The sequence below is a fragment of the Chinchilla lanigera genome, unplaced genomic scaffold (genome assembly GCF_000276665.1).
Source record: "Chinchilla lanigera isolate Chin_1 unplaced genomic scaffold, ChiLan1.0 scaffold00030, whole genome shotgun sequence".
Taxonomy (NCBI): Eukaryota; Metazoa; Chordata; class Mammalia; order Rodentia; family Chinchillidae; genus Chinchilla; species Chinchilla lanigera.
Window position 1 is genome coordinate 14,727,809 of NW_004955431.1, and position 15,501 is coordinate 14,743,309.

The 15,501-nt window shown below is 45.2% G+C and overlaps 1 protein-coding gene across 1 annotated transcript in view; it reads right to left on the reverse strand.

The window, feature by feature from the left end:
* Positions 1–5,177: 5,177 nt before the first annotated feature.
* LOC102018211 (WD repeat-containing protein 49-like) overlaps positions 5,178–15,501 on the reverse strand; it is an 83,732-nt gene continuing 73,408 nt past the window's right edge. Inside the window, exons 14-21 of the mRNA XM_013515901.1 lie at positions 12,048–12,142; position 11,542; positions 10,644–10,702; positions 10,254–10,395; positions 8,322–8,361; positions 7,708–7,796; positions 6,509–6,690; positions 5,178–5,223 (exon numbers count right to left, since the gene is read on the reverse strand). Of these exons, the coding sequence (XP_013371355.1) occupies positions 5,203–5,223; positions 6,509–6,690; positions 7,708–7,796; positions 8,322–8,361; positions 10,254–10,395; positions 10,644–10,702; position 11,542; positions 12,048–12,142 (629 nt within the window). The 3' untranslated portion in view covers positions 5,178–5,202. The remainder of the gene's footprint in view (positions 5,224–6,508; positions 6,691–7,707; positions 7,797–8,321; positions 8,362–10,253; positions 10,396–10,643; positions 10,703–11,541; positions 11,543–12,047; positions 12,143–15,501) is intronic.

The window sequence follows — 15,501 nt, forward strand, 5'->3', positions numbered from 1 at the left end:
GCTAAACTCTGGAAACAGCCTATATACCCATCAGCAGATGAATGGGTTAAGAAAATGTGGTATGCATATAAACTGGAGTATTACTCAGCCTTAAAGTAAGATAACTTAGAGTTAATTGTAGGAGCATGGGTGGATCTTGCGACTATAGTGTTAAGTGAAGTAAATCAGAGACACAGGTTAAGAGAGATGGTCTCTCTTTACAAGAAATTCAAAATATAAATAATCTAAAGAGCCAAATAAAGGAGCAATGGTAGGAAACAGAGAGGTAAACTTTTGGGAGGTGGGAAGGGAGATCTGGGAACAAGGGAAGAAAGGAAGTTTGAGGAGGAAGGGACCAAAATTGATCAAGATATGATGTGTATGTGTATTAATTCTCCAAAATGAATGAATATAGTTATTATGTATCACAAACATATACAAATACAAAATTAAATTAAATAGAAAAACATGGGCATGTGCCACTCAGTTTTTAGGTCTCAGTACAAATTCCCTTCCTCCAAAGAGCCTCCTTATCTTAACTCCTCAGCAAATACTCCCATCATGCTTTCTTTTCCTCCTGCAGGTAAGAGCCAAGTACTGAGTGATGGAGCCTGGTGATCCTCAGCCTTCCATGGAGTGTGAGCTCCTTCAGGATACTGACTCCTGCCCACTCGGGGCAGAATCCCCAGTGTCCTATCATAGCACAGGACCTGGTGCAGAGTGGTGCTTCACAAGTGTTGCAGAAGAAAAGTTGAACAAACTATCCCTAGTGGTACTCATGGGCCATTTCTAACAAAACCTTGAGACCAAATCTGGATACTCTAGGTCAGAGGTCTGCAATCCCTGGGTCAGGATCTGTACCAGTCTGTGACCTTCTAGGACCTGGGCCATACAGCAGGAGATGAGCAGTGGGTAGGGGAGCGAAGCTTCATCTGTATTTATAGACTGAGCTTCACCTCCTGTCAGACCACTGGCAGCATTGGATTCTCATGGGAGCGTGAACCTTACTGTGGAGTGTGCGTGTGGAGAATCTTGGTTGCACACTCATTGGGATCATCCCTAAACCATCCCACTCACTCTAACAGAATCTGTGAAAAAAATTGTCTTCTACAAAATTGGTCCCTGGTGCCCAAAAGTCTAGGGACTGCTGCTCTAGATCTAGATGGTATATTTAACCATGCTTTCTGGCTGCCTGGTTTATCTCTTGGCCTTCTTGTCCATCTGCTCCTGAGTCTCCCTGGTCTGTCCACCACCTCTGCGCAGTGGTATTTTATACCCTCTTTGCCCCATGTGCATCTACTCAGGTCATCCACTGGCCTTTCTGGCACCGTGTCTCTGGAGATGATTTCCAGTGTGCCTCTCTATGCCTTACTCCTCCCTGCACAGCTGGGGTGGGGAGGCACCCACTCAAAGACCTCTACCCCTTTCTGTTTAAGCCGACTCCAGACAACATGGATCTCAGCAAGTTAACACTCGCTTTGGCACTTGGGCCTGTGCTTTGCAGGCAGATGCTTCATTCCACAATAATCTGCTCGTTGTTCACAGTTTCCATGTGTTTGGAGCAGGTGCAACCTCTGCCCTTTTCTTTCTATGTTCATACTAAACCCTTCTCTGAGACATGGTCTTTTCACTGTAGGGTAGCAGAAGTAGCAATGGGACCTGTCTTTTTTAATCCACCAGTGGCTTGACTTTGGGCAAATCACACTCCCGCCCTAAGGTTCAGTTTCCTTGTCTGTAAAGTAAGATAACAAACAGGAACATCGCCAAGGTTGTTGGGAGAACTGGACAAATTCCCTATGTAGTGGGGGAGGCCTTCCCAGGTAGAAGGTCCTCAGCATTTCTTTCTACAGTGAATAGGGCATGTGCTGTTTGAGAAGGGTGGGCTCCATTAAGACAATGCTTGAGGTTTCTTGTAATATAAACACAAGGAGACTAAGGACAGGGCTATTGCCTTCCTCTTTCTCTTGGCTTCTCCTCTCTTTGTCCTTGGTTCTGTAGCCAAGCTGCTCAGAGAAAGCTTGATTTTATTTTCTGGGAATCTCTACTGATCTAAGGATCTCCAAGGTAGATACGCTCCCAGCTGAATCAATGGTTTACTGATTTTTTGGGTCAATGCCCTGCAAATGATCACAACGTTTTGAATACTTATATCCGGCAGTCGATGACAGTATCCTGTAAACATCTGCCTAATGTTTGCGGGCTTGAGCTGTGTGCTCAATAAGAATCAGCTGTGTTTGTTCGCAATCTAATTATACCAGTTGTGCATTTTATTGTGGTTATAAATTTATTTAAACAAAATGAAAAGGGATAAAATTAATATGAAAACAATGAAATCAAAACCCTGTGAAAGTGAAAATAAATACTTCAAAAATACCAGTTGAAGAGTGAGACCGAGTTGAGGTAGGTGACATGTGAAAGCCTGGGAAAATTTGTTAAAAAGTCTGGAAGGACACCGCACTCGTACTGCTTTGCAAATCTCTCTCTCCATTCTCACTCTACTTTAAAAAATGGAAATTGAAAAGCATATGTAATGCACTATGGAAGACAGTGCTGAACATCAGAAGGCTGGTGAATGGATGTGCATTTTATGCTACAAACTGAAATAAAGTGTTTATAGATGAGTGTATCATTTTTTAGTGGTTCTTTCCCTTAAAAGATATATGTTTATAAATTAACTCCATGCCACTGGTGTTGATTTAGTCGGATGAGGGGGTTTTCGATGTCCCTGGCTGATATATTCTAAGCAGACAGACCCACTTCCACCTCTTTTTCTTTCATTACTTGTCTCTCTCACTTCATAATCCACTCATTCAGCCTCTCAATAAACAGTCACTGAGAATATAAACCAGCTCTGTGCTCAGAGCCTGCTCTCTTTACACTTTTCTATGCTGTCTCTATTCGGAGTCAGACAGCATCTTATTTGGTCGCCTCCTGCTGTATTTGTTATTCATGCTGCCTGGAAGCCTTTCCCACCTTACACCCTGAAGTGGTGTAAGCTCTCAAAGGAGAGAGGCAATTACAACCAAAACAGGTACTGCGAAGGCATTTAAAGAACTCGTTCTGCAGTTGCTGACATGGCTAACAACGCCAATGCAAATGCTGATGTTAAACTTCAGATTCAGACAGAAAAGGAGACCAACACATCATCACCAGCATCGTCTCGCTGGATTTCACATCCACCTGGGAGATGTCCGGGTGCATAAACAGGAAGCTTAAATGACTTTCCCAGGGGCAAAGACAAATCTGTGACTATAAGCCAAGTCATTTCATTTCCTAACAAGCCAACTATTCTCCCAACCAAACTTCAGGTTTGTGACTCTCAGACATTTTCTGGGCATGATACACATGGTATGATAGATGGTGTTTCTATGTGAGATACCCTTTGATTCTGATGACTTCTGAAACATTTTAAGTTTTGACCTATGTGGACAGAGCCTGCAAGTTATCCACCAAAAATCCTTTCTTGGCTGGCTTCCTTCCTTCCTTCCTTCCTTCCTTCCTTCCTTCCTTCCTTGCTCACAGAACTCCCAGCTTCTCTTGCAACTAGACATGGCTGTGTGACTGAGTCCTGGCCAATGAGATGTGAGCAGAAGGGAGCACAAAATCCTAAAAAATCCCATAAGGGCTGCTGATCCAGCTGCAAGGAGGACACTTTGTGCTGAACCCCACTCTGTAGGCCCCTGTTTGCACTTGCTGGAGCGCAGGTGGAAGGCAGGACATCTTCATAGCTTTCTATGCCATTTAGTGACTCTGAAGACAGAGGCAAGAGCTAAGACAGTGGGGAAGCCGCTGAGAGAAGCTTGGGGTTTTAATGACAGAGTCTCTGCACCAATGAGCTGGGAGGTGGGAGTGATGTCGTTTTGCATGTGCCCAAGACCTAGATCCAAATGCCGTGACAAGGGGAGGAGTAAGTGTCCTGGAGGGGCCATTTCTTTGGGCCTTATGGTGATTGCAACCCAAGAAAGCCAGTATGGGGCTTGGGGAATAGAATATCTCACAGAACTAGAGAAAGAGGTCCTCATTTGCTCTGTTTCTGTCTAGCACCTGCCATGTACTAGGGCATGAGGACCTGACGCATGCCCAGGGCCTTTGAATAGTCCAGGTGAAAACCCTTGTGGGTTTCAGGGCTTGCCCCTGCCCTGTGTCCTCGGGAGGTTGGCAAGGCTGCTCAGGGCTCCTGAGGGAGGGACTGTGGGGCATTTCTACCTCAAGCAGCGCTGAGGACAGCATCGTCAACCATAGAGCTCGAAGCAGAGAGCTGAGTGTGATTCTTGACCATGTGTGCTGGCTGGAGAAAATTGGGGTGCAGGGTGCCCTGGATCATTTAGGTCAGACATCTGACTGGTGACACTTGAGTTATGACCTCAGTTGTACACTCAGGAGAGAGAATTTAAGGACAAGCAACACATGCAGGTGACACACACAGATGACAGGGTGACCCGGGATGCCCCAGTCAAGAAACGTTGTGTTATTTCAGGAAGAACCAACCCTCCACATCGTCCCCTGGCTGCTCCTTTTAGATTGACCTGCCATGAAGACATTCAGACCATTGGGTCATATCTACTCTTCTCAACTTCAAGGATGACATCTTCTGGAGAGGAAAGGTCAGGGGCTTTTTCAGGCTCAAAGAGAAAGGAACAAGAAAGAACAGGAACCCATGATCACCCTGACAATAGGGCATGAGGGCTGCTTCTTGGTTACATGGGTTTTCTGTGTTAGAACAAAATCCAAGCTGACTGAATTGGTTTGATAACAAGAGCATTTTCCTCTGAGCTTCAACTTGCTGTTCCAACTACCAACCCATCTGTGATATTTTCCAGCTGAATGCCTTCCTGCAGCCAGTCAACTTATTTTGTCTGTGTTTGTGTTTGATCCTCTGGATCCCAGAAGAATCACTACTGACATCCAGAATTCAATCAATGCACTCGGTTTCTGGAAAACAGACATTCAGAGCTTTAAGACATGCAAATTGTAAAGCTGGAATGAAACCTTAGAGATGATCAAACCCCACCTCTCATTTTATAGCTCAACAAAAATGAGTGCTGGAAGAGGTCAGATGAGTAATTAAGATAAACGTGAGTGTGGAACTTGGGGGACTGTAACTTACAAACGGTGATGAAACATGTCATTCTGCAGTTTTGCATCTGGATTCTCATAGACTGGCTCAGATGTACTAATAAAGGCGCAGGTTTCTGTTTTCTGTGTAGTTTTATTGGAAGATATTTAAACCATTTTCTGAGTTAGCTGCAGTCAAATTGGGTAGAATAATAAGCATAGATTCACTGTATGGTTTCCTTACACAGATCAATGTCACCTGTGAAGGCGTTGCTCACCCTTTTTGAAGCATCCTCTAAATTATAATATTCCCCACTCCTCCTCCATTCCTTCTTCCTCTGCCTCACCCCTCTGCTTTTTTCTCTCCTCCTTCCCCCACCTCACTTTCCTGAGCTTCCTCCTTCCTGTATTTGAACTTCCGGTCTGATTTCTTCCTAGGTCTGCCTTAGAGTATAACGTTCAACTGGGACTTTTATCTCCATCAGCAATTTTCCCTATTATTCTTTCCTTCCTCTCTTTCCACTTTGCCCTGAGCTCTCGTTCTCCAAAATAAGGAGCTATCAGAATTAATGAACACATTTGTTTCCTCTCTATGAAATGCACACTGCAATTACTGCATTTCTAAATCAGCCAGTGGTGTCACGTGACACAGTCTGAATTGCCTGAGTGTGACCACAATTGGTGCTGCCTGATAACCTTGGGAACAAGGTTACAGAGATGCAGGAGGTTTGGATGAGAGAACAGCTTTTCCTGCTCTGTGTTTGCCTGATTCCTTTATTTTCTATTTGGAACATGTGCAGGGCTCTAAGCCAGAGGCAGTGACTAGGTTACACTGTGATCAGTATTCTACAAGGCTGCCAAGGAAAAACCTAAGACACATGATTTTGCTAGCAGAGCAGGTGTCCTGCTTTGAGTTGTAACATAGCTGGTGAGCAATAGCTCATGAAATGACCTTCTTTTCAATTTATTAAAGGGCAAGCATTTCTTAGGAATCCATGTATTTCATGGAGTTTTAAATTAACATTGCAGTGACAAGGGCCCTCTCCAAAACTCTTGCTCTGACTTTGACTTTCTCAGATTTGGGCATTAAGCCTGCCATTTCTTCCTTTCAGACTGCAAGTTCAAATGCATGGCTGAGCAGTGAGTGTGTGCTGTGGGCTGCAGGTGAGGGCCTGTCCTTCTCAGACATGGGGTGAATGTGATTGCCGAGTCCCCTTGTATTCCCCTTGTATTCCTTGCTTTTTTGTTGGTCAGAATGAGGAAAATGCTGCTCAGCGCCTTTCATCCCACAAGGTGGACCACTACCCTCATGGTCCTGAGCAGTCACACGAGTGTGAGATGCAGGGGACACGTGTTATCCCTGCATGAACTGGGCTCTCTGGGTCATGCTTTGACTTGCTCTGGCTGTGTTTTTCATTCAATGCTGATCACCTGGCCAAAGAAACACAGGTGAATTGGTTGTGCTAGCACAGACCTCAGCCCAAGCCTTCTCCTCTAGCACATCATCCTGCTCCTCCCGTCCTGCTGTAGGCCCAGCAGGAGCACCTCCTTGAAGAGCAGGGTGAGTAGGCATGCTCTGGGGATCACAGGGCACTCTTGGGTGACTCCAGGATGCAGGAATAAAAATATCCCAGAGGTTACTCTGCCCAAAGGTTCCTGGAAGAATAGAGACAAAGTAATAAGTAATATGCACACAGTGGAAGATATACTGTCTTCTAATTAGAGCCAAGCTTACTCCTAAACATGACTAGGTCTACTTGATCCTGATGATGTTGCTTTAATCAAACTAGGTTGTGTCCCTACAGTTCCATAAGAAACAATTTCAGGGCAAGCGCTCTTGGGGTCTGAAGCCTAGAATGTTCCCCATGAAATGTATCAAAGGGTTCATAGGCTACTCAATAATATACTAAGAATATGCATGAAGAATTAAAAATAGTTCCAGACCTACTTCAAGAAACATACATTGCAGGACAAGATAACATACTGCAATAGGTCTACAGTCCCTTTGAGCAGGAGGTCAGGCTATTCTGGCTACTCTGGCCACTCTGGCCTATACATGCCCAGGCCTTTTGCCCACCACAGAGCTCCCCTCACTAGTTCTGAATTGTCTCTACCAAGACATGGTCCTCATGATTAGACAACTCCTTACCAGACTCATTGCCCCAGTCCCACCGAGTTTTCTTAAATTTGAATATCTCTGATCTTGCTATTTTGGGGAGAAAATAAGCCTACTTTATGCTATGGACTGAATTATGTCTCCTCATTCGTATGTTGAAACCCTAACCTCCAGTGTGACTATATTTGGAAATAAAGGCATGAAGGAGGTGGTGGAAATTAAATAAGGTCATAAGAGTTGGGCCCTGATCCATTAGGATTACTGTTATTATAATAAGAGATAATAATCTCTCTCCACCATGTGTGGATATAAGAAAGTGGCCCTTTGTGTCCAGAGAGAGAGCCCTCACCAGAAAGCAACCTGCTGGGACCCTCGCCTTGGACTTCTAGCCTCCAGAACAGAGAGAAAATGTTCATTAGGCTGCCCAGTGTATGGCATTTTGTTATGACATCCTGAGCGGCCCAACACAGTTGACTTCAGAGAAGTCACAACTCAATGGAGGCTGCATCTTTGGCCCTGAACTGGGGCTGAGGGGAGGCCAGACGGATGCTCCCTACCTATGTACGCTCCGTCCCTGGTCCACAGGCGCACTGTGCGATCGAGGGAAGATGACAGCAGAACATTTTCTTCCTCTATCAGCTCCAAACTAACGAGGTAAAGGAGAAAAAAGGCGTTGGATCAGTATGTCAGTACTGCTTTAATTTAGTTTGGGATACAGAAGTCAGGTTCATCTCCTGAATTCTTCTGGAAACCATTTTCCCCACCTCCTACCACACCACACTGCCTCCAAATGCCCCAACTCCAGCCCCAAAGTCTGAACAGAAGACCGAGAGGCTGAGAACAATCTAGCAAGAGTTCAGGTCTCTCCCTTGGCATGGACTCTTTCCAGCTCCAGCAAACAAAACTTAAAACTACTAAGCTTACAAACTTGTACTACAATACCAGGTCAATTCAAGGAAAACAATAACCCCTTTTTAGGAAAAAATGAAGATTTTAGAATCTGTTCCTTTACTTCAGTGTAGACAGTACAGGTCTTGTTTTTATTAAGAGCAGAAATGAAATGCAATTTTCCTTCTTAGGCCAATTCAGAGGGCTTTGGAGAAGACTGACTTGGGGGAAAAATTATTTTCGTTCTGACAAATTCTTGAACAATACAAAAGATGGTACTCACGATGTCACCATGCTGACATGGGCCCTCCAGAAGGTCACATCTAAATTGAAGAAAATCACTGAGTAGGGTGGGTAGTTAGCACACATGGTGGCATATACCTATTCCTGCAGGGCGTGTGTGTCCCGGATGTGCATCCAGCGGGCAGTGTAGCAAGTCATCGGTCTTGCAGCATTAATTTCATAAGGGATCACTGAATGCCCTCTAGACCCCGTGACAGGCCCAAAGGCACAGGAAATGGGAGCTGTGCAAGACACTATGATTTTCTTCAGTGATTAGGATCTGGTAAGCATGAGGAGAACACAAGTAACCAAAAATGATTTTTAGAACAGTCTTGTAAAAGCTGCACTTCCTGTTAGAGTTTGCATCTGGACCCAGTTTGGTCCAAAGACCCATGGGTTAAAGGTTTGGTCTTTAATATAGTTCTGTTGGGAAGTGATGGAAGATTTCAGAGGGGAAGTGTACTGGGAGGTATTGGGTCTTTGGGGAATGCAGCTTCCACGGAGATTGTGGGACCCTAGTGTCTGTCTGTCTGTCTCTCTGACTGTCTCTTTCCCTCCCTCCCTCCTTCCTTGCCGTGAGGTGAATGGCTTTGCTGTCTCACACATTTTTGCCTGATACTCTGCCACAGGCCCAAAGCAGCAGGGCCAGCTGGACGGATAGCTCCAAGACTGTGAGCCAAAGTAAACCGTTTTTCTTTATAAGTTGATCATCTCCGATATTATAGTAACAGAAATCTGATTCACATACTTTAGTACCCAGAATAAAAACAAATACTAAGCACACTATTTTCATTTTTTAATTCTGATTTCTCTGCTTTGTTGTTTAAACTTCTTCTATGCTCATATAGGAGTGCTGGAAAAAGAGACGTATGGATTATTTATCTCTGAATTGGATTTCTGGAAATATAGTTGATGCAATATTATACAATCATTTAAAAATTAGGCAAAGGCAAATATGCTTATTTAGACAGTTTCTTAAGAAATACAAAGAAAAAATACATTCTGAAGCATTGTTTTGTGTGTGTGTGTGTGTGTGTGTGTGTGTGTGTGTTATATAAAACCCTTCTGGAAGGAAATTCAAATTCATTAACAGTTTTATTAGGAAATATAAATGGACTTTAGGGGAGTAGAAGAGGTCAGAAAAGGAACTTCATTTTCCATACTGTTTGATTTTTTTTCTAAACGAGAGGTTTTATAGTTATAGGAAAGGTTGTAAAATTTTAGACATATTTTTGTTATTACAAAAGCAATATACATGCAGGAAAATTTTAAAAGATAGCTTTTTAGAAGAGAAGGAAATAAACACCCATTACTTCATCTACAAAGAGATGAAGATTATTAAAACCTTTTTGTATATTTTTCTGGACTTCCAGTTTTTCATGCAGTCCTTTGTTTTAACAAAGATGGACTCATACTGTAATACTATTAAAAGATCTGACTTTTTTCACTTGACCCATTTATCATGACTCTTTTCCTATGAATACATATGCAGCATCATTATTTAGTGACTAATATTCCAATATATTATACCATTGTGTTCCCCTTATATAGAACATGCAGTTTGCCTCTATTTTCCCCCTCTTTCTCATAAATAATGTACTAATACAACATCATATAACTAAATCTCTGCACACATGCACATTTATTATTTCTTTTTGCCAAATCCCTAGAAGTTCCATTGAGAGCTTTAGCTATATACAATCAACTTGCCCTTCAGGTAGGATATAGCAACTTACCCTCCATTCACGCGTGTATGTGTGCTCATTTTCTTGATGAATATTTTCATTCAAATGTTTTCCTGTATGTTTGCTTTCAAAGGATTTAAAGATAATCCCTCCTCACTGATACCGCTTAATTTTATGAGCCAGAATCTTGCACTGAAACCAAAGCTCTGCTCTCACAGTGTTTAACAGTGGAGAAGTGCATGGCTTACTCTTGGGCGGCTGCAGCTTTCGTCCCCACAGGCTGTGGTCCTCGATGTCATAGACATGCACAAAGCCTTGCTGGTCAGCCACGTAGACAAGGGCATCTCCCGCTGCCACGGTGACGCTGCTCACCTGGGCTTTTCCTCTGGACTGAGACACACATGGAGCTCATGTGTGAGACATACACAAAGTGGCAAGAGAAACGCTGTGCTTGGTGTACAGTTAGAACTAGTCAATCTCCTGTGAATCTTCCAGTGAGTTAGAAATGCAGACAAATAATGCTAACAGCTTAGAGCCTGGTAGAGTTGCTCTATTACTTAGGCTAGTGTCAAGAAACAAAACAGAACCAAAAACCAAACCCGTAGCTGGGAAGTTATGAAGTTGACCGCCCAACTTACAGGAGTGAAGTTTGCACAAATGCCAGCACCACTGAACAGCCTCCAGAAGGTGACAGAACCTGGGAGGAAGGGGACAGCAAGATGAGAATGTTTGCCCTGAGCCCACCCAGGCTGCGGCTCTGCGCCTTCACTACACAGGGCGAATATCTCTTCCTCTTTTTCATTTGGTTTATTTTGATCAGTTACAGTTACCAGCATATACTGGGAAGCAGCGCCTTCCTGCTGTGAGTTTTGGTTTCAATGACTCAGTAACCTCTCTTTTGTCCACTTATCAGGGAAGATTTCCTGATGGAGGAGGGGTTCAGCTTTGGCCGTGGAGAAAAGCATGGAAGATTTGTGATACGGTAGCAAATAGCACCTTCCGGTTTGGGGTGTTTATGTGTATTCATTTAAACATACTGTGAGAGCGGTCTGTTCAAAGGGGTTCACTGGAGATTCTGCTGTGGTATAGGGGATGTTCGGGTAGTACATCTTTGGGGAGTGGGCACCCCATGCCTATCACCTCCTCTTGGGAACTCCTTAAATCATAGATAATGTAATCCTCCTCTTCTTCTCCCAGGGGAGATGGGATGGTGTGAACTTTACCCAGGTAAAGCGGAAGAGGTGGGACCTCAGAGAGGTGAATGGAAAGACAGACACCCAAGGGCACCTGGTGCTAACAGGCCTGTAGTTTTGGGGCTGGGACAATGAGGATGAGTGGTGGGCAGGCGGGGACAAGAGCATAAACCCACACCCTGTAGTCAAATGCACTCAGGTGGCTGCTTTTAACTTGCAGTTTTACTTAAAAATCCCAGAGCTTGGGGCTGGATTTGGGTCCTTCTGTTACGCTGGAAGCGTAGAGATCGTGTTACTTGGTTAACGCCACTTGGCTAGTTAGTGGCCAGTCTCGGCCAAGGACCCTGTTCTCTAACCCCTAGAGGGCCCTCATTTCCTCCTCCATGAAATTTGCAGGCTCCAGAGCTGATCCCTGAGGCCTTGCCAGCTCTGCCTTACATGGGTCTTTGCTCCTCTTCTTCTGGCTCCTCTGTCGGGCTGCCCTTGGCTGAAAGGTTGTGTTTGATATTTGTTTAACCTGGTGGATGATGTCTTCTAGGCCTCACCTTCTGGGGATGGCCGCTGGCCCGTTTCACCATAAGTAGCCCAGGGCTCAGCCAGTCCTTCCGGCAGGCAGGAGGGGAGCAGGGTGACTTGACTGAGAGAAGCGGGATGGGGCATCGTGGCTCCTCACATCACTGCCACCCCGGAGGGGAGTGGTGAGGTCCGAGCATTGATGGGTAGCTGGCCTGGGCTCTAAAGAAAGTAAGGCCTATGGGGAAGTCGGAGGCAGCATAGGGCGAGCTTGGGTGTGGAGGGGGCTTCTCTTAGAAATGAGGGGTGGGTACCCACCAGGGGGCTTGGCCTCACCCCAGGTCCATTGGCAATGAGGGAAGCAGCAGATGCGTCCAACTTGGCTGCCTGAGTCTTCAAAAAGGCGAGACAGGAAACACTTAGGTCTGTGCCTGGACACAAAGGAGAGCTCATGCGGCTCGCAGCTCATGCTCTCCCTCTGTCTCTCGCTGTGTCTGTCTCTCCTCCTCTCTCTCTTCCCCTAACCATCCTGGTGGGTGATGTGCTGGAGGAGGATCCTTTCGAGTAAATGTGAGACACCTCGAGCAGGTAGACCTTCAGGAGCTTAGCCTGGGACCCTATAGACACTTCTCAAAGGGGAGTCTCTCCAAGAGCTCTTGGGTTGGAACAATACTGATCCATCTTTAATTCACCTTTTATATGAACCACAGACTTTGACTTACATGGTGATGGATTATTATTCCTATTGTCAGAAGAGGAGAGGGAAATTTAGACAACTTGAAAGATTTGCTCAAGATTAGAAGACATTCACTCTTCCCTTCGTGTTTCATCTGTGACTGAGGATGTCTTAGGGACCAGGCATCATGCTGAGTGTGGTACAAAGAAGAAGAAGAGATCTGAACCAAATGAATAAGAACCACTACTAAAAATGAGAAAATTACCATGCAGTCGTGTGAGAGAGGAGAGAGTCAGGGAAGACCCGCAGGGAGCTGCATTTACTGTGTACCCTTGAGAGAGGGAAGATATTGGGCTGAGCAGGTGCTGCAGGGGAGGCAAGTGTCAGCCCCATGCCTTCATCCCAAGTAAGTTCACCCAGTCCTGCTTCCCTGGGCTTCCCTTCACTTACCAGGCTTCAGGCACCATCAGTGCAGGGCCTGTGTCTATCCTTTCACTCCTTGCCCCTAATCCTTGCAGAGTGCTTGGCGCATAGAACTCAAGTGTTTGTTATTGAATAAAAATTCTGTTGGGTGTGGTGGTGCATGCCTACAATCCCAGAACTCAGGAGGCTGAGGCAGGAGGATCGTTGTGAGTTCGAGACCAGCCTGGGCTACAAAATGAGCTCAAAGCAAGCCTGAACTGCATAGTGAGACCCTGTCTCACAAAGACAAATAAATAAATAACTATAAATAAATACATAAAAATTCTGTGCAGCTACCTAGGCTCAAACCTCCAAGAGCCACAAAGAACATTGTTATCTGGGTGCAAGGAGCTTGGACAAAGAGCTCTCCACCACCACCAACCCACTTGAGCCAGAGGTCCCAGAGGCATATTATTCACACTAGAGGACAGATGGACAGTCATACACAAATCAGAGGTTATTAGGCACCAACTGTTTGTGTCTCATTCAATATTTGTGTTGAAATACTAACCCTCTACAGAATGGTATTTGGAGGAAAGGACTTTGGAAGGCAGTGAAGTCATGCAGGTGGACCCTTCCCTCATGCAAGGAACTAGCGCCCCTATGAAAGGGACCTCAGTCAGTTCTCTTGTTCTTTTCTCCATGCTGGGACACCAGAAGTCAGCAGTCTGTACTTTGGCAGACAGCCCTTGCCAGAGCCCCGCCATCCTGGTACCCTGGTCCTAGCCTTTCAGATTCCAGAAATGTGAGAAATACATTTCTATCATTTAGAAGTCATCAAGTTTATGGCATTTTGTTGTAGCAACTTGAACAGACTGAGACACAAGTTGCATAAATGATGGAATGGGGGTTGGAATTAAATACCGGAAGTTGCGCTTCCAGGTCTCCTCACTGTGAGTGAATCATCCCACAGTTCTTACTTTGGTCTCACGCTGAGAGCAGCACCATGCTATGCACTCAGGAACCGTGGTGGACACAGCAGACTCAGGCCCTGCCTGCAGGGCACACTGATCACAGCCTGGACTGTCCATTTCAGAGATACGCTGTATGTGACAGGCACTAGTGAGGCCCTTTCTCAACATGACCACATGCCATGATCTCAATCCTAAGTAGGCTAGAAATGCTCTGCTCTTACAGGAGAACCTGCTCTTCAGGAAGAGCCATAATGTGCCCAAGGCCACACAACTACTTGGAGGCGATGAGATCCAAACCCTGATGTTTGCTTCCAAAGCCCACACCCTTGATAATGTACTTTGTGCTTGTCCTTAGGAGGCTGAGTCATCTAAGAGGCAGAATACAGGGACACCTACGTGGTAGTGTGGCTTCTGCCGGACTCCTTGGCCTCAGTGTTCTCCTGATGCCTGGAAGACGCTGATGGTGATTTAGGCTAAATGTTAATCACTCTTGGTTATTGGGCTCCTGGGAGTACTAGACCTGGGGGAACCAGGCAGGGACATGGGAATGGGGAAGACACAAGGATGAAGCCCTTCACTGGCACACACTCCGCTGGGGAGGAGGAAGGGGTACAGAGAATGGGCACGCACACCGGTTTCCCCACTCACCCTTGTGGGGCCTCAGAATGTTTCACTCTCCCACTCCTCTGTTTTCTTTATCTGTGACACAGGCATAACCCACTTCACAGAGTTTTAAGGTGGGTCAAATGAGACCCTACATGAATAGCGCTACCTAACCGTGCCCGGAAGGCTGATTTAATGAAACTAACGTGCCTGGCATAAAGTCTTTCAACAAATGGCAGCTGTCAGGGGCTGGGAACTTAGCTCAGCAGCACAGCGCCTACCTGGCAAGTGCGAGGTCGTGAGTTTGATTCCCGGTATGTGAAACAAACAAACAAAAAAATGGCAGCTGTTGTAATGATTGTTACTTAACTCTCCAGCCTCAGTTTCCTCATTGAGGAGTACAGTAGTCCCTCACTCTCAGGCCCAATAGAAGCACTAAATGAAAGAAAAATACTAAAAGTATGTAGCAAAGATTAACATGTAAGAGATAGTTAGCGAACGTTGTATTGTTGTAGTAGGAAAAAACGCCTTTGTCTCAGGGTGAGGGCACTAATCTCGTAGATTTGCTTGGTTAAAAGCTCTTGGTCTCTCTCTTTTATACTCAAGTTCTTTCTTTTTGTTGTGGAGGAAGAGTAACAATGCTCGTTATGAGGAAAAATAAAGATAAAATGTTAGAAAGTTGGAAAAAAGACTGTTTTTACCTCATCCGGTTCTGCCCTTCTTTCTAAACTGCCCCCTCCCCTGAGAAAGACTTCCCTGGAAGAGCCGGCCAGATAGTTTCCAAAGAATATGGTGGCTGCTTAACCATCCCAAGTGAAAATGAGCACTGTGCTTTGGGTTTACCTTCAAGAAGAGTCAGCACTGCTCTTTCCTGGAAGGGTGTGGATTTTCACACGTTCCCATCTCACAGGGCAATTCTGGCGATGCAGAAGTGTGAGTTACTGGTGACAATGGTCGGCTTTGCATGTCTGGAGCATTCTGAAGGTTTTCCCCAAACCACCGAAACTGTCACATAACTCTGAGCAATAAATGCTGCTACAAAGAGGGTTTTACACTAGAACTACAGGTCTGCATTACACCCTTGGCGGGTGACTTGATTGTCATTTTAATGGCAATCAAAACAAACCCTTAGAAG